The 27,804-nt window shown below is 41.4% G+C and overlaps 1 protein-coding gene across 6 annotated transcripts in view; it reads left to right on the forward strand.

Annotated features, from left to right (window-relative positions):
* The window catches only part of PACSIN2 (protein kinase C and casein kinase substrate in neurons 2), a 57,151-nt gene extending 29,351 nt beyond the window's left edge, over positions 1-27,800 (forward strand). For 4 of the 6 annotated variants that reach the window (XM_077337830.1, XM_077337829.1, XM_077337826.1 and 1 more), the window contains exons 3-11: positions 405-561; positions 5,688-5,923; positions 8,794-8,949; positions 10,719-10,894; positions 14,305-14,425; positions 18,350-18,465; positions 20,782-20,898; positions 21,586-21,785; positions 23,714-27,800. In XM_077337830.1, the coding sequence (XP_077193945.1) occupies positions 405-561; positions 5,688-5,923; positions 8,794-8,949; positions 10,719-10,894; positions 14,305-14,425; positions 18,350-18,465; positions 20,782-20,898; positions 21,586-21,785; positions 23,714-23,826 (1,392 nt within the window). In that variant the 3' untranslated portion in view covers positions 23,827-27,800. Of the gene's footprint in view, positions 1-404; positions 562-5,687; positions 5,924-8,793; positions 8,950-10,718; positions 10,895-14,304; positions 14,426-18,349; positions 18,466-20,781; positions 21,446-21,585; positions 21,786-23,713 lie in introns of those variants that run through there. The other 2 variants (XM_077337832.1, XM_077337831.1) reach the window with 2 other exon arrangements.
* Positions 27,801-27,804: the final 4 nt, after the last annotated feature.

Genomic DNA, 27,804 nt, shown 5'->3' on the forward strand with positions numbered 1-27,804 from the left:
ATAAAGATAATATAAATAGCTTTTGTTGCTGCATTTTTCCTTGTTATCTAAAGTATCCAGTATACTCAGTCTTGGAGTAGTAGAAACTAGCAGAGAGTCCCAAGTACAGTTCTTGTCAGATGATGTAATAAAAAGACAGCCTGTTATCTATGTAAGAGTATTCTTGACTTTATGGAGTATGAAACTGGTTAAATAGATAGCCAGATTGCAGGGTTTGATTTGTCAAGTGGCGAGGATATTAACACTTTTTGAAGTTCAAGTTAAAATTGTATATGTAAAAGTACAATGCATTTTACCAAATTTAAGGTTTGTTCACCAATTTAAATGTTTTCTGCTCTTTCTTAAAAAAAAACACCCCAAACTCCTCAAACAAAACTGGTTTCTCTACACTTATTATTTTTTAGGTTGGAAATTACAAACGGACGGTGAAACGCATTGAAGATGGTCATAGACTGTGTAGTGATCTTATGAACTGCATCCATGAGCGTGCAAGGATAGAGAAGGCCTATGCTCAACAACTAACAGAATGGGCAAAAAGGTGGAAGCAACTTGTAGAGAAAGGTAGGTGGAGCTTGCATGTAAACTGAAATCTTCAAAGTAGAAACCCACTTATCTTAGGGTAGGTTAATTGATTGCTTGGAAGTATTAAAGAGGCCAAGAAGCCCACTTTGTTAGCTTGTTCAAATATTTATACCCTTGTTGGGTCAGTTCCATTTATAATTCTGAGTTTAAAAATAGAAGGGGGGGCAGTGGGAAGGGGATAATGGTATCTATCTTGTTCTTGAGAATCCCATTTCGTATTCAGTTTGAATTCATATACAGTAATAATAAAACGCTGGCAATGAAAAGTATCATCAAGAGTAACTGCTCTCTTATTCTCACCAAATGACCTAGAAGTTGATTTGCGGGAAGGCTTAAAACCAAAACTCCAGGAGTTTAAAGGGTTGAGGAATACAGTAGATATAATATTATGCCTGTATTTGGTAGAGATATAGTGGACTGCGTGCAATACTTTGATAATAGTTTAGTTTAGTTGGATTGTCAAACCATGGCCCTTCTGTTGCTGAGCTCCCCCCTTCCCCTGCAGATATCGTAACTAATAACAAGAGCCCTGTTGGATCAAACCGAATACCAGCTCATCTAGCACCCTGTTTCTTTTAGAGGCTAACAAGATGCCTCCCAGAAGCTGGGCATAAAAGGCCTGGTAGTGAGAGGTATTCTGCCCCTGACATGGAAATCTCCTTCATGTTAATTCATGTTGAATCAGTATCATACTAAATAGACCTGGGCCCACTAAGTTGCAGGAACATGATATTTCATGTCCAGAACGATGGGCAGAAGACCAGAGTCATGGAACACAAGCCAAGTCGCCAGGCGTGTTCAGTTGTGAGGAATAAGTGGAAAGCCAGAGCCATGGAGGAATCTTCTTTGTGTCTGAGTGTCTTCATCTCACCATCCTGCTGCTGCTTCCTGTGTATACTAATAACAGGTTTTCCCAAAACACAGTAAGAAGTGTGAGGGGAACTTGCAATGCAGCAGGTGAAACTCTGCTGTTTACTTGAGGGTCCCAGTGGACATGCCTGTAACTTAAAACCCTGGACTATTGCTGCTACCACAAACCACTAAGGCCAAACCTTACTGATACAGGTATTCTCACATAGACCGATTATGCACTGGGAACTTTACTGCCCCAGCTCCCATGCAGGAGCACAAATCGGGGCTGGATGAAGTGCACCAGGCCAAATGCTCCCCAGTGTGGGTGCAGGAAGGGGTAGAGTAACCTGCCACGACTAAAACTCCAGCCTGCAGCCCAGCATGAAACCTCCAGTGCATAAACGGTCATATTGAGCATTCCCAAGTATTAAGGAACTTGCGAAGTAGGATAAATGTGAATGATTGTAAATAAATGTGTAATGTAATGAATCTGAATAGCTGTAAATAAACGTGTAATTTATTTAATAAGAATGATTGGTGCTTCTTTGACTCGACATATATTAAGAATAATGATCGAAAACCTGCACAAGATTTCAGTTTGGAACATTATAAGAGCCAGTTTTTTAGGCATGAAATTCTTTTCCCTTTTAAGTCTCTTAGCACTGTGCATACCCAAGGTGATGGAATTGTGGCTTCCTATTCCATTCTTTTGTCTTCCACAGCAGCAATTAGATACATCCTCCTTATAAAAATTCTGAGTTTGAGAATGTTTTTCACCTCAAGTTTCACTTTGTTAAATATTTCTCTTCAGTATTTTTCTCTTGTTCATTTTGGTCTTCCCTAACCTGAAGAATTTTCCAAGATTTGCTTCTATCTTCTGGTTCACAGTTCTATATTATTTTATTCATTTTTATTACATTATTATTTATAATAATTACCTTTCTCACTTGGATTCAACGCAGATTAAACAAAATGATTCAATATAATCAACAAGATGGGACTGGAGTTGTAGAACCAGAAAACTAAAAACAGAACTGAAGCAAAGCATAAATATTAACATGACACAGTAAATGATACAAAAATTACATAGTAGAATTCTAGTTCCAGCGTGTTAAACAAAGTAGTATAGACCACAGTCTCTAATAATTTATTCAAGAAACTGTTTCTTCTCATTTGATCTTAGGGCTCAAGTCAGGCAACACTAAATTATATTTCTATAAATTTTAAATTCTATTTTATTTCTAAATTTGGAATTAACCCATCATTATGTTTTCCTTCCATGTAATTATCATTGAGAGTAATTTTGCCATGGCTAAAGTAAAGGATTCTTGTCCTTTAGTAAATATCGCACAATATTAGTTCTGTCTACAGATACTAAATTCTCAGGACTGGATCCAGTTATTTCACTCTATATAAGTTATACAGTGGGCAATACAAAATCATATGAGCCAGTGTGTCAGGATCTCCCCATCCACATCCACAGTACCTGTCCTGGAACAAGCTCTTCACATAGCAGCCCTTCAGAATTGCTGATGGGAGTGCTTTCATCCTGGCTAGAAAAAAAAAGCCCAGCTGTAGGCCAGAAACGTTAGAAATTTCAAATAAACTGGCAGAGCAGATGGAGGTCAGGATACTGAATTGGAAATAATAAACAAATCCAGCATGCTCCAGAGGATGTGCTGATCCTATCTAACTCTGCTATTCTCTTCAGAAGGGGGATGGTGCAACTTTGCCCATCTCCTTTGGGGTTTCTATTTCTAGTATTATGTTTTTCTCAAATACCTTTGTGAATCATTTAGTGCAGTGCAACTCTATTGCCTCCATGGAAAAGCCCTCTTGAATAATTCCATTTTGCATAGTTTATGGAAAGTTAGGAGAGTGGGAACCTTCTTGACCTCCTCAGACAGGCCACAACAAAGAAGGCACATATATAGGTACACCAAGGGGCTCACTTGGGTCAGGGGCGGAGAGGGCATTGGGGTGAGATCTCATCAATGGGAGTCAACATCTAGGCATGCCAGTCGCTGACCAGATCATCTAATGAGTTGGCAGGAGGCATCAGGTCCCGCAGAGCATTCAGGAAACCATCTAGATCCATAAGTCTTTGAGGACATTGAAGTCTCCCCGAATAATCAGTCTGGGAAACTGCGGTGCCCAGGTGGCTGTCGCTTGTAACAGGTTCAACAGGTCATCTGGTGGTGCTTTAGATGGACAGTATGCCAACCAGATGACCAAGACCTTGGCCATGACCTACCCCAGGCCAACACACTCAATACCTGGGATCGTTGTTGCTGGGAGTGCTCTGAAGGAGTAAGCTTTCCAAACCAGTATTTGCCCCCCTTGAGCCAAAGTCTGGGACTGATAAAGGACTGAAAACCCAGGAGGGGCTGGTTCATTCCATCACTCATTTGTTCGTGGTTTCTGTTGAACTGTAGTTTCTCTGTTAATTAGAAAGCCTTTTGAGCTCATGGCTTCCTGTAACCTTTGCCTCCTCTTTATTGAAATGGGCTTCTTGGTTGCTATATGCTCAGCTAGGTCCAGTAAGTTGTGTGCTCTGTGTTCTGGCTGTCCTGACTCGCATCTTTACAAAGGCAAGGCTGTGCTACTGCTAGACTTCTTCGTTCCTTCCAAAGGTGGTTTCTGGTTTCCATCTCAACTGAGGATTCTGTCATGAGTCAGCCCTTGGCACAAGAGGATTCTTCGGTAGGTGAGGAATCTGACTCCATGTAAACACTTGGCAAGCTTGCATCCAAATGTAACCAGCAAACAGCCTGAAACACAGTCTCTGGAGAGAGGTTCTGCAGAAGATTCATCTGACAAGGAACCTCTCATACCTGAGCCATCAACGCTAATGGAAGAACAAGTAATCAGCTCACCTGAAGCACTCATGCCATTAGAGGAAAGACATCATGCTCATGCTCATCATGCTCATCTGCAAGCTTGTCATCACAAGTACTGGAAGAAGTAGGAAGATCTTCACGGGATGAGGTCTAAGCAGGACCCAGATACAGGAAGGGAGTCCTGAATCAAGACTTGGGGATTTCTATGTCCTGTATAAGTGGTTTACAACAGCATGCCATTGTGGGTCCAGTGTGTCTGACTACAGGGACACCATTGTAAAGGACCCACCCAGCCTGCTCTGAGATCTAAACCTCTGCCTGCTTTGATTTCTGGACTGTTGTTGGACGACACCTTGATCCTCTGCCTGCCTTGGTGTTCAGCTCAGCCTCTGACTACACTCCTGACATCTGCCTGTTTTTACTTTGGACTGTGTTTTGACCACACTTTTGATATCTATTTGCTCTGACTTTAGACTGCATTTCTGACCTTGGACTGGGACTGACTGGGACTGTGCTTACCTTGCTACTCATCACAAATTGTTTTTTTCCACTTTCCTCCCCAATCCAACTCCTGACATAGAGTGGGCTTTACATTCATCGGATGTTTAAAGAGGTACTGGTTAGAAGAGCCCCTCTAAGGAAACATCCTTGCCTGTTCCTCTAGATATCCATGTAGGTTGAAACGCTACTTGGAGTTCTTCTTTTTGTCTTTCTTTGTGGCAGTTTGTAGTCCTGGGTATAAATTGTTCAGTTTGTCCAGCATACATGGCACAAAATCATTGTTGGCAGAATTATTTAATAAAGTTATTATTTAATTATTTAATAAAGTGATATGGTATTTAATAATAATTTATGTTGCTTGTATATTACACATTATATATTTTTGGATGACCCTTGTGGTTTCAGCAGCAGGTTTTTCAAAAACAGCAGTAGAGAGAAAGACAGCTCTGCAGGGACTCTGAAACCCACCTGATCAGTGGGTTGAAGACCACTGTGTTAATGTATATGCTTGGGAAGATACGATTCATGTTGTTGGATCCTGTAGTGTTATTTGAGTTCTTCTGAGGTCAGAATGGACACCGAAGTTGGTTGCAGAGACTTACCCCTAGGCTTATATTTTCTGTGACAGGGCACTGCTTTTGAAGAGTAGCCACTTAAGTTTGTAGGTTCTGTGCAAGTAATAATCAGCCTACCCCAACCCCAAGTCTGTGAGACGGAAGGGTTTGTGTATTGGAATAATCCATTAATTTAGGTGGTTTCTCATACTCTAAAACTGGTGTCCCATGATACAATAATATTTATTTAATGCAAAACCAAAGGTTCTTTCTATTATTATTTTATTATTAATTCAGGCTGCAGTGGAAGAAAAGTTCCTGATTTTGCTGACATTATTTTATCTTTGTTTGAATTCAGGTCCTCAGTATGGGACAGTTGAAAAGGCTTGGCATGCATTTATGCTTGAAGCTGAAAAAGTGAGTGAGCTGCACCTCGATGTAAAAGGTTCCCTAATGAATGAAGACTTTGAAAAGATTAAAAACTGGCAAAAGGAGGCGTTTCATAAGCAAATGATGGGTGGATTTAAGGAGACCAAAGAAGCAGAGGATGGCTTTAGGAAAGCCCAGAAACCCTGGGCCAAAAAACTGAAAGAGGTAAGGTTTGAATCACTACATGCCTTGGTAAACTCTGCAACTTAGTGTTTAGGATATGGAGTTCATACTCCTTCTTGTTTTGTGTCTAACTGCAGGTGTTACTAATTGGTTTCTCATGGCCCACATGCTTCTTATCTTCAAGACCAAAATATAGAACAAGATAATTGTGAGAAATTGTGACTGAGTCACAAGAGGGGAGGGGGAGAATAAGAGTGATGTAATTTTCTAGAGGATTCTAGCTGGACTGTGTTCTAATTGGTTCATTATCATCACCTGACTCAGGTGGGCCAGAAACTTTAATTGTTCTAAGATTTTGGCAAATTCTGACTAACGGGCTTTGGATGGCCTGAGGGCCCCACACCTATGCACCTCTGTCAGCAACATAGAGAAATGCTTAAGCTGTGGCCAGCAATTGCAAAAAAGTAAGATTGAGCCATCTAATACCGCATTCAGTGTGTTAGGCAGTAAGCTAGCTGTTATTTTCTGAGCTATTTGGTTTTAGAGAATGGTGTTGCTTGCTAATACATATTATTAATTCATATTTCTACAATGCCTTTGGAAAAGCTTTATATATTTTTACAAGTCTGTTATTTGCACACACTTGCCCTGGGGACCCATACAATTCAGAAGTAGACTCCTTGACACGACCTTTTTTTCTTCTAGCCTTAAAACTAGAAGGACAAGAAGGAGGAGAAGTGGGCTGGATTTGATTCCTCACGTCTATGCATGCAGCCAGCTGAGTGACCTTGGGCTTGCCACAGGACTGACAGAGCTGTTCTGACTGGGCAGTCATATCAGGGCTCTCAGCCTCACCTACCTCACAGGTTGTCTGTTGTGGGGAGGGGAAAAGGAAGGTCATTGTAAGCCACTTTGAGACTCCCTCAGGTAGAGAAAAGTGGCATATGAGAACCAACTCTTCTTCATCCCTGAATGTCAAGGTTCTTGTTTTCTGGGCAAAAATAGATTACAGAAGACATAGGGCTGCTGCTCTTAAGTGGCCTCCTTGCATCTGCACTACAAAACTTGCCATGTAATGTGATTTTATTCCCTGTTTCTCTTTGCAAAAAGAGATGATTTCAGAAGTAGGGAGACGCAGCAGGGCTCAGTAGCTGTCCCAAGTCTGTTCCCTTTCTTCTGAGCAGTGAGAGGCCATATAGTGAGAAAAGGCTTTCCCCCTACTTGATTAAATAGAGTAAAATGCCATGTCTTTTCTCCATATTGTCTGGGGAGAGAGTTTACTTGCCAGAAGGGGCTATGTTGTTGCTCCACTATGTCAAGTCTTAACTGTATTTTAAGATGGGTAGTAGGGACTTCATGTAGGATAGAATGTTTTCCTGTGGCTTTCAGATTTCTGTACCTTCACAGTTTGCCTCTATCAGGTGGTCTCTTTCAGATGGCGAAGTTTAATTAAGAATTCAGATATATCCATAGAAGTATTTACTCCTTTCCTACCTAAAGGAAGTTGGGTTATAAGTTTCAGTTGCTAATTAACTAAAGTATGATAGATTGGTTGGAAGGTTATCTTAATAGCTGAAACTGCAGATTTGAAACTATTTTGCATCTGAGATATGGTAGTTAAAATGAGGGATGAGCACGAACAGGGAAAATTAAGGTTCATGTAGGTTCATAGGTCTCCATGAGCTACAAACCACCATTAATGCTTTCATTTCCTAAATTGGTTCGGTTTGTGATGCAGTAGAATGACCCCCCTGTAGGCTAGAGATTTTTCATTTTAATATCTTTTAAATGTCTTATTTTATCATTATGTTGTAAGCTGTCTGAGACAAGTTTCTAGAAAGGTAACTTAAATCTTTTCTAAAATATGTACACTTATTTAAACTTAATTGATTTTTAATGAATTAATCAACTCAATTGATTCACAGAACTAAATTAAGATGCCATGATGCTGCAAGTGTCAAACCTGCTCCTGTAGTAATTCGTTATTTTTGTAGTGTTCCATTGCTTATCCCTTTACCTAACGGTGAAGACTGTCATCCAGGTAGGCAAATCTGCAGAACAAGCATAGCTATGATTTAGAACAGGGGTAGTCAAACTGCGGCCCTCCAGATGTCCATGGACTACAATTCCCAGAAGCCCCTGCCAGCGAATGCTGGCAGCGAATGCTGGCAGGGGCTTCTGGGAATTGTAGTCCATGGACATCTGGAGGGCCGCAGTTTGACTACCCCTGATTTAGAAGTCTGTAATCCCAGGGTTAATGTCCAGGTCGGCAAGATAAAAACTGTTTGAAAAAGCCCCTAATGTGGGGGTAAACTAAACTTTCTCATATGTTGACAGCAGCAAGGATGTATGTGCAGCCATTGTAGAAGAAAGGCAGCCAGGCTAGCCATAGGAAGGCAGACGAGCATGCAAACCTATAACAGCCAGGCAGCAACAATCAAGGAAAGAGGTCAGGAATCCAGTGAGGAGTTTCAAAGATCCTTTGGGAGTGAGGAAAAGGTACAAGTAGTGGTATGTGTGGGGAGAATTGAAAGTGAGAGCAATTGCTGGCCAGTGGTAAGGAAAAGGAGCAAAGGGTCAAAGGGGAATTCCTACTCCATGCTCCCACCTGTGTGTAATTTGAACTGATTTGTATGGATATTGTAGCCCTGGAAAGCAAGGTTTTTTTCCTTAAAAAATGTCTCCTTAAGGAAAAGGAATAAAGAGCCAAAAGGGAGTTCCTATCCTATGCACCCACCTTTGTGAATTTCAACTGATTTGTATATGTTGATTTTTTAGTCCTAAAAAACAAGTTTTTTAAAAAAAAGGGTTTCCTTGATTCATACGACATTAATTTCCCTAAGTAAATTTCCTAAACTGTGGTGACGCTTGTGCTGTGCAAAGCTGAAGTGTCTGTTAATTATTTCATTTAGGTGGAAGCTTCCAAGAAAGCATACCATGCAGCCTGCAAAGAAGAAAAGCTTGCAGTATCCAGAGAGGCGAACAGTAAAGCTGACCCAACCCTGAATCCAGAACAGCTAAAGAAATTGCAAGATAAAGTAGATAAAAGTAAACAAGATGTACTGAAGGTAAACTGTACATGCTGGAATTCTTCACTTAGCCTTACAGTAAAAGTTCTGTTATCTGGCATCAGATTGGGGTGGGAGGTCTGAATGATCAACATGCCAGTTAACAAAGCTTGTGGTATACTGCTTCCATCATGCTGTGTCAATAAGGTACAATTTGTTCTTGTCTCTGAGGGTCATCCCAGGAATGAGGCAGAATACTATTTTGCATTTGCTTTATGCTGTAAGCATACACATTCTTTCCAAATTAGGATGCATTGTAGCAGTGAGCGTGTCACACTCATTCCAACCCTTCTTCTTCCCAATATATGAAAAACCAGCCCCTTGTTCCATTTAGGACTGTAATAGCCAGTACATATTGATGAAATATCCTGGATTGACTTGTGAATTTGGTTTAATAGGAACACAACACACAATCAGGGCTCTCGAATGAGAAACAAAATTGTGATAAAACTAGATAAATTATGGTGGGGAGTAGAGTTTGAAGCCTTCCTGTAGCTTAACTAGCCCATCCATTGAAGGAAGAGCCATATAATTAGAAAGAAAGCTCCTTGGAGGATGGTTGGATCTAGCTCAATGTCTTAAGTCAGTGGTCTCCAACCCCCGGTCCGGGGACCGGTACCGGTCCGTAGATCAGTCAGTACTGGGCCGCGGCTCCTCCTCGTCGTCCTCCCTGCCTGCTGCCTCAGGAGCTGTCCTGCCACTCTGCCGCCAGCTCACTTGGTGCTCTCCAGCGGCCACTATGGCTAGGGCTCCCCTTCGGCATGGCATTGCCAGCTGCTACTGGCAGAGCCCCCCAGGGGAAGCAGGAAGTCAGGGGCGCCAGCGGGAAAGCAAGTGGAGCAAAAGACTAGGCAAAAGACTACCCCCCCCCCCTCCAGGCCTCACTAAAACTGTCAAGCGTTGAACGGTCCCCGGTGATAAAAAGGTTGGGGACCACTGTCTTAAGTTATGTGTTAAATAAGATAAGATATAGCGTGTGATACCAAGAGAAAACCTGGAACATGAATATAAATGTTAGCCTATATAAATGGAATGCATGTTTATTGCCTGTATTTTTAAATCATAAAGCAAAAGTTATTTATATCTTTAATAAAATTGGAAATTGTGTTCACCGAGCAGTACATTTTATACAGGAAGCTTCTTTTTCATAGCCAAGATCCATTTGATCTACAATGGAAGTCAGCATTCTTTGTCTTTGTATCAGTTAATTTCTGGGCTCATCATAACAATAGTTTAATCAGGAGCTTACTTACTTGAGAGCAAGAGTAGCAGTTTGGAGACCAACAAAGGACACATCAGGAAGAAAGGTGCTGACCATATTATCCTCTTTGACTAGTGCTGCCTGCTTCTGCAGGGTTCTTCTCTTCTTTTGCACCTTTTTGTACATTAGACATTCTATACCCTAACAACTTATCCTTACATTCCGATACTGAAACCGCTATTTCCAAGTGGAAAAAAAACAACAAATCCCCTTTTGGCCAAAATGTATATTGTGCAGAATTTTAATGTTTGTGTAGTGCAGTGGTTAGAGGGCTTGTCACCAAACTCATTCTATGACCTTGAACTCTCAGCCTAATCCACTTCACAGGGAAAAAATATGTATGTCACCCTGGAGGGAGGGCAAAAAACAAAACAAAAACCCTTGTATAAAATATAGTATAAAATAGCATAAAACATTTACTTGTTACAATCTGCTACATATACATTGCTTAGGTTAACAATACAATTGACACTGATATTCATAGTAAGTTAATATGTCTTTTTTTAAGACGAAAGAAAAGTATGAAAAATCACTGAAAGAGCTGGACAATGCTACACCACAGTATATGGAAAACATGGAACAAGTTTTTGAACAATGTCAACAGTTTGAAGAAAAACGCCTCCGTTTTTTTCGAGAAGTGCTGCTGGAAGTTCAGAAACATCTGGATTTATCTACTACTGGAAGGTAAATGTGGGAAGTGAAGCCATTTCATACTGAAATCTTAGGGTGAAGAAAAAGCATAATGAAAACCAGTTAAGCCAAAAGCTGAGTAGCCCTGCTGAGTCCATTCAGTACTTCCTCTAGTCTAGCATCCTGTTTGCAGTGTAACAGAGACAATCAAAAGCAGTACCTGCAAGCAGCAGCCTCACCTATTGGCCACTGTTCAGCATCTGGCAATTGGAGGCATATCTTTGAACTAGAAGGCCTTGTGTGGCTATCATGGCTGTTGTCCATAAATCTGTCCAGCTCCTTTTAAAATTTGCCTAAACCAGTGGATATTGTGTCACTGAATTCCATGAGTCAACTACCCATTGGATGAAATAGTATTTCATTTTGTTAGTATTTAACATGCTTCCAGTCAAATCCTACTGTTTGAGAGTGACTCCAGGTTCTGGAACTGTGGAAGTGAGAATGGAGCTTTTCTTCATCCACCCTCTCTACATGATGCACTCTTCAGTCACTTTTTTTCTAAATTAAAAAGACCCATATACTTTAGCTTGGCCTCATAGGTTAGGCTGTCAAAATATGGTGATCATTTTAGATGCCACTTGCTGCATTTTTCCCAGATGTTCTGTATCTCCTTCAAGGTGGAGTGACCAGAATTGTACATAGTATTAAAAAGGTGGCTGCATCAGGGGCTTGTATATACACATTTACTATCAGTTTTATTTTTCAGTCCCTTTCCTGATGATCCCTAGCATTTAATCTGTCTTTTTCATTGCTTCTGCTTCACACAGAGTTGATGTTTTCCATGAGCTATCCACCACCAAAGGTGACTTTGTGTGTGTGTGTGTGTGTGTCAGTGTCACTGTGAGTTCAGATGCTATCAGCTTATAGTTTCATTTCATTAAGGTTTAATAGCCCATAAGCCGTATATCTAAAAACTCAAAGACTTTTTAAAAAGCCAGTAAAGCAGAAGTTTGGAGCATCAACAACACAGTTTGGATATAAACTGTTCAAAAATGATCTAAATCTTACAATATCAGAAAAGAATGAATATTTCAGGAACCATTTCCTTCAAACTTTATCTCTTTCTGCTTCATATTTGAACCTGGGATAATGAATATATTTCTGACATTTGGCAGTCACAGTAGCATTGATTTAGAGAAAGGAACCCTTCATCTGAGCTGTTGGTAGTTTGTTGCAAGGCACAATCATATATGATTGTTTAAATTTAGGAATTGTTTAATACGTTAAAGCAGTGGCCCCCAACATATGTAAGGCTGGGGACCACCTGCAAACACGCATGCACGGCAGCTCCGCCCATGCGCGTTTGCCCCTGCCAGCATGCCGGCGGCTGCGCCACCCTCTCCCCCCCACCCCACAGTGAGAAGCTCGCCGGGCTGTGAGGGAATCGGCTGCCAAAGCGGCCAATTCGCTCGCAGCCTGGTGAGCTTCTCGCTGCAGGGGGGGGGGGAAGGTTGGTGCGGCTGCTGCCGGCAGCCCGGTGCATTTGTGGCTCGGTACCAGCCCGTGGCCCGGGAGTTGACGACCCCCGTGTTAAAGTACAGAGGCAGATCTCAAATTTCTGAGAATCCTGTCTGCATCCTCCGACTGTGCAAGCTGAAAGGTATCCCACACAACTGGGTAAATCAGCATCCTCAGGGTGTCGAATCCTGTTGCTGCTAATGTAGCGTTCAAGTTAGAATAGATGATGGATTTGCCAAATTATCACATCAGGTTGCAAAGCAGAAAGGCGTATTCCCACCCTCCCTTCTGTATAAAATCAGAGTCCCAGGTTCAAATTCTCTGCACAGACTAGAAGCAGGATTTTCCCTTCCTCTGCAATTCATCCTTTCAGAGTTTGACATTTATCCAGTCCATATCCAGTATGCCACAGGCTAAGAGCCCTTGGGCTCTCACCCTTCGGCATGAGCTTCAGGCCCTGCACCTGTGTAAATAGGCCGGGTACATGTAAAAGAGGCAAGAGCTCCAGTGACTGAGTGAATGAGCAGATTGTGCTACCCTAAAAGGCCAGGTAGAGCCTCTTGTGGCACAGAGTGGTAAGGCAACATAAATGCTGTCTGAAGCTGTCTGCCCATGAGGCTGGGAGTTCAATCCCAGCAGCCGGCTCAAGGTTGACTCAGCTTTCCATCCTTCCAAGGTCGGTAAAATGAGTACCCAGCTTGCTGGGGGGTAAACGGTAATGACTGGGGAAGACAAACCACCCCGTATTGAGTCTGCCATGAAAACGCTAGAGGGCGTCACCCCAAGGGTCAGACATGACTTGGTGCTTGCACAGGGGATACCTTTACCTTTACCTTTTTTAAAGGGCCAGATGATAAAAAGTAGGCAGCTCCCCAGAAGCCTCCCTCCTTCCTGTCTTATATATCGCTAAGCTTAAACAATAGCTCTGTGTAGCCAAGCCATCTGTGTCTAGACTTACTGTGTAGGTGTGAACATTCTGCCCCTGCCCACTGTGCAATTGCTGAGTTGTCTGCAAGGTGCAGAGAGCCAGTTTGGTGTAGTGGTTAGGAGTGCGGACTTCTAATCTGGCATGCCGGGTTCGATTCTGCACTCCCCCACATGCAACCAGCTGGGTGACCTTGGGCTCGCCACGGCACTGATAAAACTGTTCTGACCGAGCAGTGATATCAGGGCTCTCTCAGCCTCACCCACCTCACAGGGTGTCTGTTGTGGGGAGAGGAATGGGAAGGCGACTGTAAGCCGCTTTGAGCCTCCTTCGGGTAGGGAAAAGCGGCATATAAGAACCAACTCTTCTTCTCTTCTTCTAAATGCCCACAAATACACCCCCTTCCTATAATCAGCAATGCTGTATTCCAAATGTTGCTGATAACAGAAGGGGGACTTCACTTCCTCCTCAGATTAACACTGTGCAGATGACTTGGTGAGCAAGTGGAGCCAGTGTGCTCAGGCCCCTCTTTTGCGTGCATTGAGCCAGGGCTAATACTGTCAGTGCTTGTTAGAATTACTTCAGCAGCATGCTTGAGTTCTGTCTTTATATAGTTTTTGGTTGGGCTAAAATGGATGGCAGGAATATTATTGTACTCTGTTTCATCACTTTGAAGTGCTGTAATCGAATACCATAAGCAATGAATCCACCATTGTTGTTAGCAATAAAATAATTTGTCCTCTGTGCATTAAGAGCTGATCAAATGCCACAACTTCTCCCTTGGTAGGGTCATCATCTGCAAGACTGGGGGTGTAATGTTATGCAAGGGAATGCTTAATGCGACAACAAAAGCCTTTGCATGTGGCTCATCAGGGACTTAAATTATTTGCTAAGAGATCACTTACTGTAAGCTAATCCTCTTGTTTTTATTAAATTATTGTCTTATGTAACTTTTGGGAAAAAATAATGCTCTTGCTACTAGATCTGTGGCAAATTCTTAATCAATCTGTGTTATTTACAGCTACACAAATATCTATCAGGAACTGGAGCAGAACATCAAAGGAGCTGATGCTGTTGAAGATCTTAGGTGGTTCAGGGCAAACCATGGTCCAGGCATGTCAATGAACTGGCCTCAGTTTGAAGTAAGGGTTTTAACTTGCTTTGTAGCGCTTTTTTGTTTATCCTGAAGGCAGTTTTGCACCTCACACTAATGAGGATCATACTAATGAGGATTTCTTTGTTCTGTACATGTGGAAAGAGGAAAATGTGTGCACTGTCCATTGATTGAGGGAAGATGCCTCTTTGTATCTCAAGATCCAAAAGAAGGGCACAGCCCAACTCACTAGAGTTGCTGCCCCTGAAGGAATGTTAAACAGCCTTTACCCAGTGAATCCTATTTTGTTTGAATTAGGGCTGTTGAAAATAGTTTCCATATCCTTTTAATGCTTCAGTTGGTTGATACATACTTTTGCTGGCTTTACACTCAGGGGTCCTCAGCCTTGCTTGAACCTGTGGTTCCTTGTGGTCCCCTGTATGCAGCCAGCTGGGTGACCTTGGGCTCACCACAGCACTGATGAAGCTGTTCTGACCAAGCAGTAATATCAGGGCTCTCTCAGCCTCACTTCCCTCACAGGGTGTCTGTTGTGGGGAGAGGAAAGGGAAGGCGAATGTAAGCCGCTTTGAGACTCCTTTGGGTAGAGAAAAGCGGCATATAAGAACCAGCTCATCTTCTTCTATGTTGAGAATGACTACTAAATGCTTAGGATTCCAAGTTAACAGAAGCAGGCTTGTAATTTAGTTTGGATAAGCTAATTTACATGTTTTCTTTGGAATTTAGGTCACATGCCCATTCTGATGTAATAGGGGTATTCTATTCTGCTGCATATGAAAGTAACTGAAAACATTTTAATAAGCTTTTAATATTTGTGTATACTTGTGGCTGATTTCACAGAGCTGGATTTATTTTAGTCATTTCTAAATGTGTCTCAGGAAATGCTCTAAAGCAACCATGTTCATTCTGTGTGCACTTTATGAATTTTGATAGATGGTAGAGCCAGATGGGGGCCAAACTCTGCAAGTGACCTGTGCTTGCTTGATTCAGTGACCCAGTGGACATCACAGGTTCTTTGATATACAGAAATGGCAGAACTGTTTCAGTGTCTGTAAACAGCTGTAGTTTATTTCTCTGGGACACATAAATCTAACATTTCAAATATACTTGAACTTACATTTCAGAAGGGTTAAATAAACAATTTCTTGAGAAAATGAAAGATTTCAGGTAAGTGAGTAATGGCCCAGGCTTACCAATACTTGTGAAATTGAAATAAATTGTGGTGGGTAGCCTTCGTTACCATCTGCAAGTAGTTTTCAGTTTGAGGATTCTGGATTGGGAAAACTAACTGAGGCACACAAGCCAGTGTACAGTGGATTTTGTTGGGTGTATGTGCTAGAAGTTGATTGGCTCCCAGTTTTCTCCTGTAGCACTGAGGAGAGGCTTAGAGCAAGAAGAGGAAAGGGATGTGAAAGGCTGCAATGAGCCCTTGGGGAGTGGCGGGATATAAATCAAATAAATAAATAAATAAATAAATAAATAACTAGAAGTGTGAACAGGGTTCAAGGAAGAAAAGAATATGAGTTTAAAAAGCATAAGGAAGAAACCTGGGAAAAGTCATCAAGAACGGAAAATATGTAGGCATATGACACCCAGGAGCACTGCAGTGGTGATCATAGTTCTGAATAATTCTGTAGGTCTTAAATCTTTTTTGAGGATCGCCAGTTTTGAAATGAGCATGTAAATATTCTGAATATAGCTGTCACATACAGTTACTGTTAAGATTAACGTTATCAAACTACTGAAGCAAAATTATCAGATTGGCACACAAAACTGGTGACATTCTGACATCTTGTCGGGATGACATTTAGCTTGAATCTGGTTTGTGAGCACACGTGCCCCACTCCTCCCCATCCATCCTTGCACGGAGGGAGACAAGTAGTCCAGGCATTAAACACATGTCAGTAGGAAGGAAGGCGTGCTGGTTCAAAATTATGTTCCCACTTACACGTTGGGGGGTTGAAGCTTGGTTTAGAACCCATGATTAGTGGAAGGAAGATGATCTCTATTCCCATGGGTAACGAGCTATGTTTAAGCCTTCATCATGCATTGTGCTAAGTGAAATATAGTTCAGCACATTTAGCATTTTAGTTTTTCAGAATGTTTTGAGCATAGTCATTTCAGCTATCAAAGCACATTTTAAATTATAAAAGATAGTTGTCAGGCTGCTTGGTAATTGAAGATGATTCAATTGTTAGAACTCCATTTGATATAGAACTGAGCGGGAGATATCTTTACATAGAATGTTCTGCCTGGCTCAACTCAGTTGAGTTCTGAGCTGAAATACTTAATAGCAGCTTCACAGAATCATAGAGTTGGAAGGGGCCATACAGGCCATCTAGTCCAACCCCCTGCTCAACGCAAGATCATTTTGATATTCACTGGATTCAGATTGATAAGACATGATCTGAATTGAGAGCTTCAGTGGCGTACACAGTATCAGTTCTGCATTTGCTCAGTGGTAAGCATTGAATTCTGAAACACAGAGACTTTAAATATAAACTCTAACTTTCCTAACAAACATTTTATTTCCTTTGCATGCAACAAGGATGAAGTAAGTTTCAGATTGCTATATTTAAAAGCTAGTCATACTGTTGGGGCTTTATAAATGGCCATGAAAACTTGCCAAGCTTGCACTGCTTGTACAATTTGTTTTTCAGCCTGCTTTTTAATGGCTAGTCATGTGTGTGACCTGAGATGTGAATTCTGTGTAATCTTGTTGTTATGAAATGCTTCTAGGCAATTTAAGCTTCTTCCAAGGAACGTATGTGTGCATGGCTTTAGTGAACGTATTAAGGAATGTAGCTTGGCATGGCTTTGGGCAGTACTGGAGGGAGTAATTCATGAATTATACGGGAGAGTTATTCCTTTGGAATCATGTCTGAAAAGTTTCAGATATTCAGTCTTCTGTGCAGTCCTGCATGAGGACAGCGCATGAGCAGGCCTACTGTCAAGATAGGTCTTTACAGCTACCTTCTAGGGACCCTGACTGATGAACATGGCCTGTTCTGTGTGAGTGAAGAGCATAGTGTAGTCATATATAAGGCTTGCCAATGCTTCACCCCAAATGCTAGTGGAGTATGCCTTGCAGTTTGGTGAGTAGCTTGCTAGAATCCCCATGTGGGACTGCACAGAAGATTGACAATGAAAACAAAACATGGTTGCACTTACCTGTAACCGTTGTTCATCAAGAATCTTCTGGCCAGGTACACATGCCCTTCCTTCTGCCCCACTGCACATTTTGCTTCGGCAGCACTAGAGGTGCTAAGGGTAGAATGGGATGCTGCTGCATAGGAACATATGTCACTTGACTCCAGCATGCAGTGTTCCATAGAGACTGTTAGTTGTAAACATCTATCCAAGGGCAAGCCTGTTCATGCACAGTCCCCCGGATATAGCTTTCAGTTCTTGATGCCAAGGCCCATTCTGGGCAGTAAAGGGAGTGAACCCCATCCCAGGCAGGGTAGTTGTCAGTTACCATCACCCAGATCGATACTGGGCTGGCGCTCCCCCTTACAGCTCAGTGTAAAGGGAGCCAGCCCTGGATCCCACTACATTGACCCCCAATGAAAACTCAATTTCACCCCTCTCTGTTTTGAAGTGGAGGAGCAAAATGGAGGTTTTAAATGGCTGCCGGCCATGAATTTTAAGTGGCTGGCAACCATTTTAGCAGTTTGTTTAGCTTTCCCTCACTTAGAAGGGGGACGGATGGCAAAATGGGGATCAGTACAGCTGAAAAACCCTAAATAAAAGCTGGGAAAATTCAGCTTTTATTCGGGTCAACTAAACCAGTAGCTGAGTCAGAATCTCTAATCTGTATTTGGCTTTTAAGAAATCAAGAAAATGTCAGTAAGGCAAAGATTAAATGATGTTAAAATTTTGTTCATTTCTGTTGTGTGAGCTCAACATTGGATTTAAGATAGCTGCTTGAATCTTTATTTCTATCTCTGTGTAGGAATGGTCAGCCGACCTGAACCGTACTCTCAGTAGAAGAGAGAAGAAAAAGGCTGCAGATGGAGTGACCCTGACTGGCATTAACCAGACAGGAGAGCAGCACAACAAAAACAGCAGGTAGGCAAGTCTGATATGGCCTTTCAAGCTGCTGACTGGAAGATGAGGTATTGGGCAGTGTATTGGGAAAATACAGGATCAGAACACAGTTCTAGGCAACATCAGGACACTTTCTTCCCAGAGTTATCTGCAAAGGGTCTTATTTGTTCAAACTAATTCTCAAGCCATTTGTTGCAAGAAAAGCTCATGATTGACCTTAGAGTCCCTGCCATTTTTGGATGCAAAACCTTTCCCGAATATGTAAAAGATTCTAAGGCCCTTCATCTCCCAAGGTGAGGGTCAGAGGAAGTATGAGGGTCAGAGGTCTGCTTTAGCTGCTTTTCTGGGTTTTCATAGGAACATGTTTGTGAGAAAACAATGAAACAGAACCCAGTGTAAAGGAATATTGTAGTCTGGATTCTGTGGGGATACTCTGTCCACCATTTAAAGTTCATCAAAATGGGCTCAGCAGTATATTTTGGGTTAGGTTTCAGCATAATACACATAGTAATAATCTGCCCAAAACTAGTTTTCACCAAATAAGTGTGGGGTTAATGGTGGTAGTGAAGATAGAAAGAGATAAGAAAATAGCTTAATACTGACTTACACCAGGCCTGCATCAGTAACTTAAATATTTCAGGCTGCTTTCCAGAGATTTTTTCCAGACTTTTCCAGACTGTAGCTGCAGAGCCATTTATTTGAAGATGCCAGGAACTGAACCTGGGACCTCATGTGTACTGTGGCCCTGACCATGCAGCGACCTGGACGATGTCAGAGTATTTTACACAGGGTTTCCTAGTCCAACACAGTAACCACTACACCAAGCTGGTATAGGGCTGCTGTAATAGTCTTCTAATACTATAAGAAAAGAGATAAAAAATGAGTGACAGACAGCATCCAGAATGCTATAATATGCTTTGAGGTCTCTTGTCTTGATTTTAACCTGTTGTAATTCAACCAGCTTTTGCTGCTTCTCACAAGTAGTTGTGAACAGTGCTAAACTGGGCTTCACAGAGAAGCTATATATTCTTAAGTTACCTTTCACTGAGGGAATACTAAGGGCCCGTTCACATGAAATACTTTGCTGTGTGTGTGAATGGTCCCAATTGCCCTTTACAAGAGAGGACTCAAGAACTCAATCCAGTGATAATTCCCATCAGGACACTGTGCCGGATGTCATCAGGTATGGAAGTTGCTAGTTGTGCTACTAATGTCAGGTTGTCCTCAAGAATGTATGTCCTCCTGGTCAAGATTGCTCAGGAGTAAAGCAAAATGTCTTGTGAAATACATTTGGCTGCTGATGCTTGTGGTTCATTAAAGTACAGCCATTATCTTGCTGTGTTTCTGATAGCTATAAAAATGCTTGTGCTGTTGTCTGTTTTGGAGCACAATCTGAAAGGAGCAGGATCCGTCCTTTCTTCCATTGGTGAGGGAATGTCACCCTGGGCCTAGGCAACTTAGGGGTTGTGCAAACAGTCTTCAGCAGCTTGCTTGCTGAGTGGAGCACTCTGTCAGGGAGTGTTCACCAAGGATTATGGGAAAACATTGTGCATGATGAATTGGGACATAAAGCTCCCCATATCCAAGGAAGAAGAAGAGTTGGTTCTTTTATGCCACTTTTCTCTACCCGAAGGAGGCTCAAAGTGGCTTACAGTTGTCTTCCCTTTCCTCTCCCCTGTGAGGTGGGTGTGGCTAAGAGAGCCCTGATATCACTGCTCAGTCAGAACAGTTTTATCAGCACTGTGGCAAGCCCAAGGTCACCCAGTTGGCTGCATGTGGGGGAGTGCAGAATCAAACCCAGCGTGCCAGATTAGAAGTCCACACTCTTAACCACTACACCAGAAAGCCACATAGAGCTTTATTTTAACCCATGTTTGGTTATTAATATTTGTTCTATGAAAAATAAACTGTATAGTGAAGTGGAATTATGGGAGGTGAAAATTACATAGAGGTTAATTTTAGTCTGTCTGTAGCATAGGCAGTATATAAACAACCACCCTAGAGGGTTAGGTTAAAAGGGATAAACACAGCTTGCCTATCAGATCACTAAACTGTTTTCATAAACTGGTCTTCAAAGAGCTTCCAAACCATAGGTTTTGCAATTCCTTAAGGGTGCTGCTGCATTTTTCAAAGAAACCAGCTTGAAATGATCTGCCTGGGTGCTTTTATGACAAGCATTGTGCAGGGGGTTGGACTGGATGACCCTGGAAGAACCTTCCAGCTCTATGATTCAGTATGACTAAGGGGCCCTTAATGGAGGGGGCATAATGTGCTGTGTCTGCGTACTGGGACCATGAAATGATAGGGTCACCTTAATGCTTTTTGTCTCCCAAATAGCAACCTTAGTGTCCCGTGTAACACAGTTCAGGCAGTACAGTCAAGTTACAATCCCTTTGAAGATGAAGAGGATACTGGAAGTACTGTCAGTGAAAAGGAGGACAATAAAATCAAAAAGTTGGTGAAAAACTGTTCTCAAACGTTTTTCATACTTACACTTCTTCTGTCCAGGGTTTCCACCTCCGGGTTTCTACCAAGGCATTGTGTTGTGCAGTGCATGAAGCCATTGTGGAGAGCTTATGTAACCGTTGTTGCAAACCTGACTAATATAATACTGTACCTGCTGTTTTCTGGTGATTGTTCCCCCCCCCCCCCTTTGCTGGTTCCACAACCGCTAACGATGGCCGTGTGCTGGGCAACTCCTGCAGGAGCTTTGGTCCTGTTTGTTTTCATTGGATATGCCCTTTGCTGAGGCTCTCTCTCTGCCTAACATTTTCCTCAAATGAATATGGTTTTATTGTGGTGTTTCATGTTGTGTTGGTTGCTAATATATCGGTCTGTCTCTCGGTGGATTCACACACGAAATTAGCCATTGCTGCCGATGTTAGGAATGTCAGAGCGCATAATTTCTTAGTAAATAGGTGGCCCTGGTGGTGCGGGGTTGGCATGATTGTTCAGATGGCTCTTTGAGACGGTCTAAATCAGGGGTAGTCAAACTGCGGCCCTCCAGATGTCCATGGACTACAATTCCCAGGAGCCCCTGCCAGCAAATGCTGGCAGGGGCTCCTGGGAATTGTAGTCCATGGACATCTGGAGGGCCGCAGTTTGACTACCCCTGGTCTAAATGATTGTTCTTGCGTTTAGTGTTAGCAGTTCTGAGAGAAACCAAAGTTATCCCACCGAGTGGTCTGATGAAGAGACCAGCAATCCATTTTCCTCCAATGATGTACAAGGAGAAACAAACCCCTTTGATGAGGAAGAGGCCTCACCTACCATGGAGGTGCGAGTTCGAGCCCTGTATGATTATGAGGGGCAAGAACATGATGAGCTCAGCTTTAAGATTGGTAAGCATCTGTCACTATCAACTCTCTTTTCTGCCGTGAGGGAAATGTGTAATGAATGATGCCTTTTCCTTGGGATAAAAGGATTTCTAGCATGTGATGTACCAGGATTCTTAATCAAAGGGAAAAAATTGGATTTTGAAAAGTTAGAGAACTTGCTTTTCCTTCAGGTGAAAACCAGTAAGATAAAATGTCAGCAATCAAAGCTTCTGTTTTAAATTACTAGGCCACTGTATATTTATATGAATAAAACATCTCTGTAGATTGTTCTTGATTGCCATTATAGCACCAGAAGGGTCAGTAAGCTCCTTAAAATCTTCTATACCAGTGTAATTCCAGTTCTTCACCAAGGTATTGAAATTTGATATAAACTAAGACATCATGTTACTGGAGCTATACTCAAAACCAGGGGTAGTCAAACTGCGGCCCTCCAGATGTCCACGGACTACAATTCCCATGAGTTCATGGGAATTGTAGTCCATGGACATCTGGAGGGCCGCAGTTTGACTACCCTTACTCAAAACCATGGGATAAAAAAGACTGCAGATCTTTTCACATCCTTCTTAAGCCCTAATTTGGCCAAGAAATTGTCAGCACAATCCATTTATAGATTGTAATATATCAAACCATGTTATAAATATGTGTGAGTTGACTATGCGCTGCAGGCTCACACTCATTTAACCCGAACAGTATCTGCCTCAGCTGCTTTTCATTATGGTCTCTCCATCTACAAGGCTATGAAGTCATCATCATGCATCTTTGGCAAGCATTATTCTGTGGGCATAGATGCCACAAGAGCCATAGCAATGGATAGAGCAGTTTTACAGTCTTTTTAACTTAGAGCTCCCACCTGCCTTTCTAACACATAGGTATTGCACAATGAAGAAAACAGGATTTCCCTTACCTGTAAGTTTTGTTGAGTATTCACCTGTCCCACTGTGAGATCCTTATTTAAAGCTGGGCGATTTACCTCATTCTAGTGGTGGCAGAGACAAGCAAACTGAGGAACAACTGCTATGCCCATCTTTATCATACTGAGAAAGGTGGGAAACAGCATGGGAGGAGGGGGATAGAGCACCCTCAGGCTTTTTTTTTTTTTTGCTTCAGAAACCTCTATGAGGTAGGTGTATGCACGCACTATGTCCACATATGATGGTACAGTTACATGTACTTGCAATTTGGTTTTCTCCTAGATAAATTGTTTATTTATTTATATTTATTTATCATTAGATTTCTATCCCACCACTCCCAGACAAGCTGGCTTGTGGCGGCTCACAACATGATAGCCCTCTTTAAGTATTTGAAAGGCTGTCACTTGGAGGAGGGCAGGATGCTGTTTCTGTTGGCTGCAGAGGAGAGGACACGCAGTAATGGGTTTAAACTTCAAGTACGTTGATATAGGCTAGATATCAGGAAAAAAAAATTTCACGGTCAGAGTAGTTCAGCAGTGGAATAGGCTGCCTAAGGAGGTGGTGAACTCCCCCTCACTGGCAGTCTTCAAGCAAAGGTTGGATACACACTTTTCTTGGATACTTTAGGATGGTTAGGGCTGATCCTGCGTTGAGCAGGGGGTTGGACTAGATGGCCTGTATGGCCCCTTCCAACTCTATGATTCTATGATTCTATAATAAAAGCATAAAACCCCATAAAATACAATCTAAAACAGATTAAACAACAAAAGCAAGAAAGATGGCAATCACACATTAGGGACCCATTAGGGACTTTAATCTCACCATCTTGCTGCTTAATGAATGTTTGTCTTTTTCCATAAGTATTATCAGGAATCAGTTCAATGCAAAGCAGAGTTCTAACCTTCTGATGCTGATTCTGGTGTATGAAGTGAAGACTATAACTGGTATGGGAAGACATAATGTAATCCAAGGATACGTACTTTTATAGTTTTATAGTTTTTCAAATCACTTTGTTCCCAGGGGAAGAACTAACTAAAATAGAAGACGAAGATGAACAAGGCTGGTGCAAAGGACGTCTGGATAGCGGGCAAGTTGGTCTATATCCAGCGAACTACGTGGAACCAATACAATGACAACTTATGTTTAGAAGTATTGCAGAAATTGTTGGTCCGTACAATATTTGTGGCTCACAGTGAAGGAGAAACCAAAATATGTGTATATTTCTTGTAATTCAGTTGAGTGATGGACTGAGTTCTTGTCCTCAGCGATATCATCTATCATCTATTAACAAAATAAAGCAAGTTAGAAGGGGGAAATGTTTGTGGCACCTACACATAGCACAAACAACCAGGACAGAGTAAAAAAAAAAAAAGTACAGCAAGGAAGTGACATCAGGGCAGTCAAACTGCGGCCCTCCAGATGTCCATGGACTACAATTCCCATGAGCCCGTTAGCATTTTCTGGTAGGGGCTCATAGGAATTGTAGTCCTTGGACATCTGGAGGGCCGCAGTTTGACTACCCCTGTCTTAGAGCTTGCTGCCAATTTCCTCCATCATGACATTTGTTTCAAATTTGTTGAGGCTATGCCTCACTAGCATTCTTTGTTGTGGCCTTATATTGACTGTGGTTTAATCAGTTATTTTAAATGACCTTCAGTTATTTGCAACTTGATTTTTAGGGGGGGGGGAATTGCAGTTAATTTTGTATTTATTCCTAGGAAAATTTGAAAGATGAGAATTTTTAAAATGTAAAGGCTATATGCCGTCTTCTCATGCCTACTTATAATCATTTATTACTTCTTCAATTATGACTCAGATTTATCAGCCAAAGCTCCTTCCATGTGGATTTTTTTCTATACTGTATGTCTTCCCATGTTGTTTGCACCAGAGAGTGTTGTCAAGTATTATATTACTTATCTGTTACAGAACACTGTAACAGTTGTGTTAAGGCTGCCAACGCATTTTGATACCTGATATATTAATTTCCTGAACAATGTTTGCGAAGATTTCTAAAAACTAAAAAAATTAAGCTAGTTTCCACCAAATTGTTGCTGAGAAATTTCCACATTGCCAGTTGTTAATTATTGTATGATTTGGAAAGTTAAATATATATGATTATTTTTTCAAGCAAAGAGACTGTAAAATAGATAAATGCTTTTTATTAAGATGTTCTTTCAGTTGTTTATATGTATATATGATTTGACAGAAATGTAGAGCATGTCATAACTAGCAAGCCTTTTATTGATTATGGGTTAGACTGATCTGCTGGTTTGAAGCTGCACACCAAATGGGAATTTGCTATAGACTTCAATGTGCTATGGATTGTCTCCTTAGAGTAAGCAAAGCAGTTTCAATTAGAGGCTTATTTAAAGTGGCTTCATTGGTGCATTCTCCTTTTTGGCTGTATGATAGATCAGTAGCTCATTTCAGTGCACAAACAGGACAGTACTAAGAAGGATTGGGCATAATGGAAACCCAGTCTCGGTGATGGATTATTGTAGCAGAACACTGTAAAATCCTACTACTACTTGTTTGCAATGGCAAACCAGCTATAAAAGTGTCAGGCTGTATTCCTTGAAATAGCTAGATTGTGAACATGTAAGAACAAATTGCTATATAGAAAATCTAAATAGATATGCTATTTTAGGAAACTACACTGTAATTGAAATAACATTTTGATGTTGTAAATGCTCCATGATTATGCCCTTTACTTGTGTAGATTGATATATTTATTAATCTCCTAAGTAAAATTATATATAACTAAGAATTAGGTCTTTCTGTTATGATATTCTGCCAGAATTGTTAATTTTGAAACAGAAGATTCACCAGAAATGGTCATGGAATATTTTTCTGTTTAGTACAATATTTTAGAAATAATAAAATCTTTAAAACACTGAACACAATTTAGTCAGCAGAAGTAGTTTTATAATCTCTTGTTGAAAGCGCTGTGTTTTTTAAGATGAACCACCTGAGTATTTGTTAGCAACACTTGTCTGCTACAGGAAAGTATGCCACAGATAGCCTGGGCTAATATGGGATTCCCTGGCTACTTATGTGCTTCTACTAGAGGAGTGAAATGCTGTCATAAAATAGGTCGAGTGCCTTGTAGCAGTTTCTCATTTGTACAAGGCCTACGTATTCAGTGCAACTTTAAAATGTGCTGGTTTATGCTCCTGAAAGCAGTCTTGTGCTTAATTATACTAATTGAATTTCTGTGTCACCTGCTCTGGTGGCCTCTTTGTTGGGTAGGATGATGATGATGTAATGGCTTGATCAAACCATTTCTCTACATAGCTTCATGGGACCCAGTGGTGGAGAGAGAACACAGGGAAGTGAGAAAATAGAAACTGTTTTCTTAAACACTTATTATAGTTTTAGTACCAATTCTTATTTGTTCCCCAGAAAAGCAAATGTTCTTCTGATTGTAGATCTAAAAGGGAACATAAAAAAAAATCTCTAAGCTTTAAACAAGCTCTTTTCCTACAGAGTGATTTTGGCTTTAGAACCAGCTGGGGTAAACGTATATGAAGAAAGTCAAATGCTGGTTTAGCCACCATTCCCTAGATCAGTGGTCCCCAGCCCCTGGTTCTGGGACTCGTACTGGTCAGTGGATCAGTTGGTACCGGGCCACGCCTCGTCCTCCTCCCCGGCTGCTGTCTCGGTGGCTGCCTTGCCACTGTGCCACCAGCTCACATTTGGTGCTGTCTGGTGACCGCCATGGCTGGGGCTCCCCCTCGGCGTGGCACTGCGTAGCTGCTGCTGACAGCACTCCCCAGTGGGCAGTGGGAAGTCAGGGGCGCCGGTGAGAAAGCAAATGGAGCAGGGGCGCAGGCGGCAGAGACGTCCCTCAGAAAAAGACTACCCCCCTCCAACCTCAGTAAAATTGTTAAGTGTTGTCCGGTCCCCGGTGATAAAAAGATTGGGGACCAGGCATATACATATGTTCATCCTTCACTCCAGTTACAAATGCTTTTAAAATTTTAGTATCATTGTTAAATCTTGTTAAACATTTTTGAGGATTGGGATAGAATCTGCAGCCTGGCCTTCAGTGCTATATCTGATTTTTACATCTATATCTTGATATAATCCAGTGAATAGGCATAGCAGGCATCTACTGATCGTGGTTTCCTTTACCTTCTGCCATAGTGTAGCTCTAAAGATACTATCAAATGCTAAATGTAAGTCCATGAAGGCTACACATAGATGATTATTTACTGAAGAACACTTTTTCTCAAACAAATGGGCTAAAATCAGGCAGTGATGAACTACAGAACATCCTTAGTAGTACCCACCTTATTCCTCACTCAGAATTTCTGACTCCTCCACCCATTCTTTCAATTTTATCCTTAAATACGCTTCATATAGTTTCCCAATAACGCAGAGGAGGGTTCTGTGGGCCCAGCATCTTCCCTTTATTCCTAAAAATAGGTACCACCAAAGTTTTCTTCCAGACAGAAGGAATACATTCTGAGTTATTTATCATAGAGAAGAGAGGGGTCAAAACTGCCCTGAGCCTTCAGGGAGGGCGGTATATAAATATAATAAATATATAAATTCTGTCCAGCACTTTGGGTTTGATTGTAATAAATCTATTTGTTTTTTATTAGGCATTCATTTGTCTTGAATGATACTGCTGGTCAGTGTTCCTGTTCTCCAATCTCAACTGAATTTTCCTCTTCTATATATTTGGCCATGTCCCTGCATTATAAACAGGTGGAAAAAAGCAAACCATATAACTGGATTGCTGCAAAAAGGAATAAAAGAAATATTCCTGATGTTGTTCACAATATGCCAGAACTGTCTATTGTTCCTATTGTGAGTAGCAGGTACCAGAGTTATCCATTCTTTCATCAGAGTTGCCCTTTTCCAGCTCTTCTTAATATCTTAAATCTGATGAAGGTATATTCTAATCTCTTCAATCTAAATTCCTTGTAATAAACTCTCATTTTCTCAGAAGGAAAGCAAGGTAGCTGGTATGATGATTTATATAAATCTGTAATCTGGCTCAAAATATAATAATATAGCACATCAACTGCTGAAGTATATTTGTTATGCAAAAAATTGTATTCTTGCAAGTGGATTATAAAACTAATTTCTTGTGATATCAGTGG

The sequence above is a fragment of the Paroedura picta genome, chromosome 5 (assembly GCF_049243985.1).
Source record: "Paroedura picta isolate Pp20150507F chromosome 5, Ppicta_v3.0, whole genome shotgun sequence".
NCBI classification, from domain to species: domain Eukaryota; kingdom Metazoa; phylum Chordata; class Lepidosauria; order Squamata; family Gekkonidae; genus Paroedura; species Paroedura picta.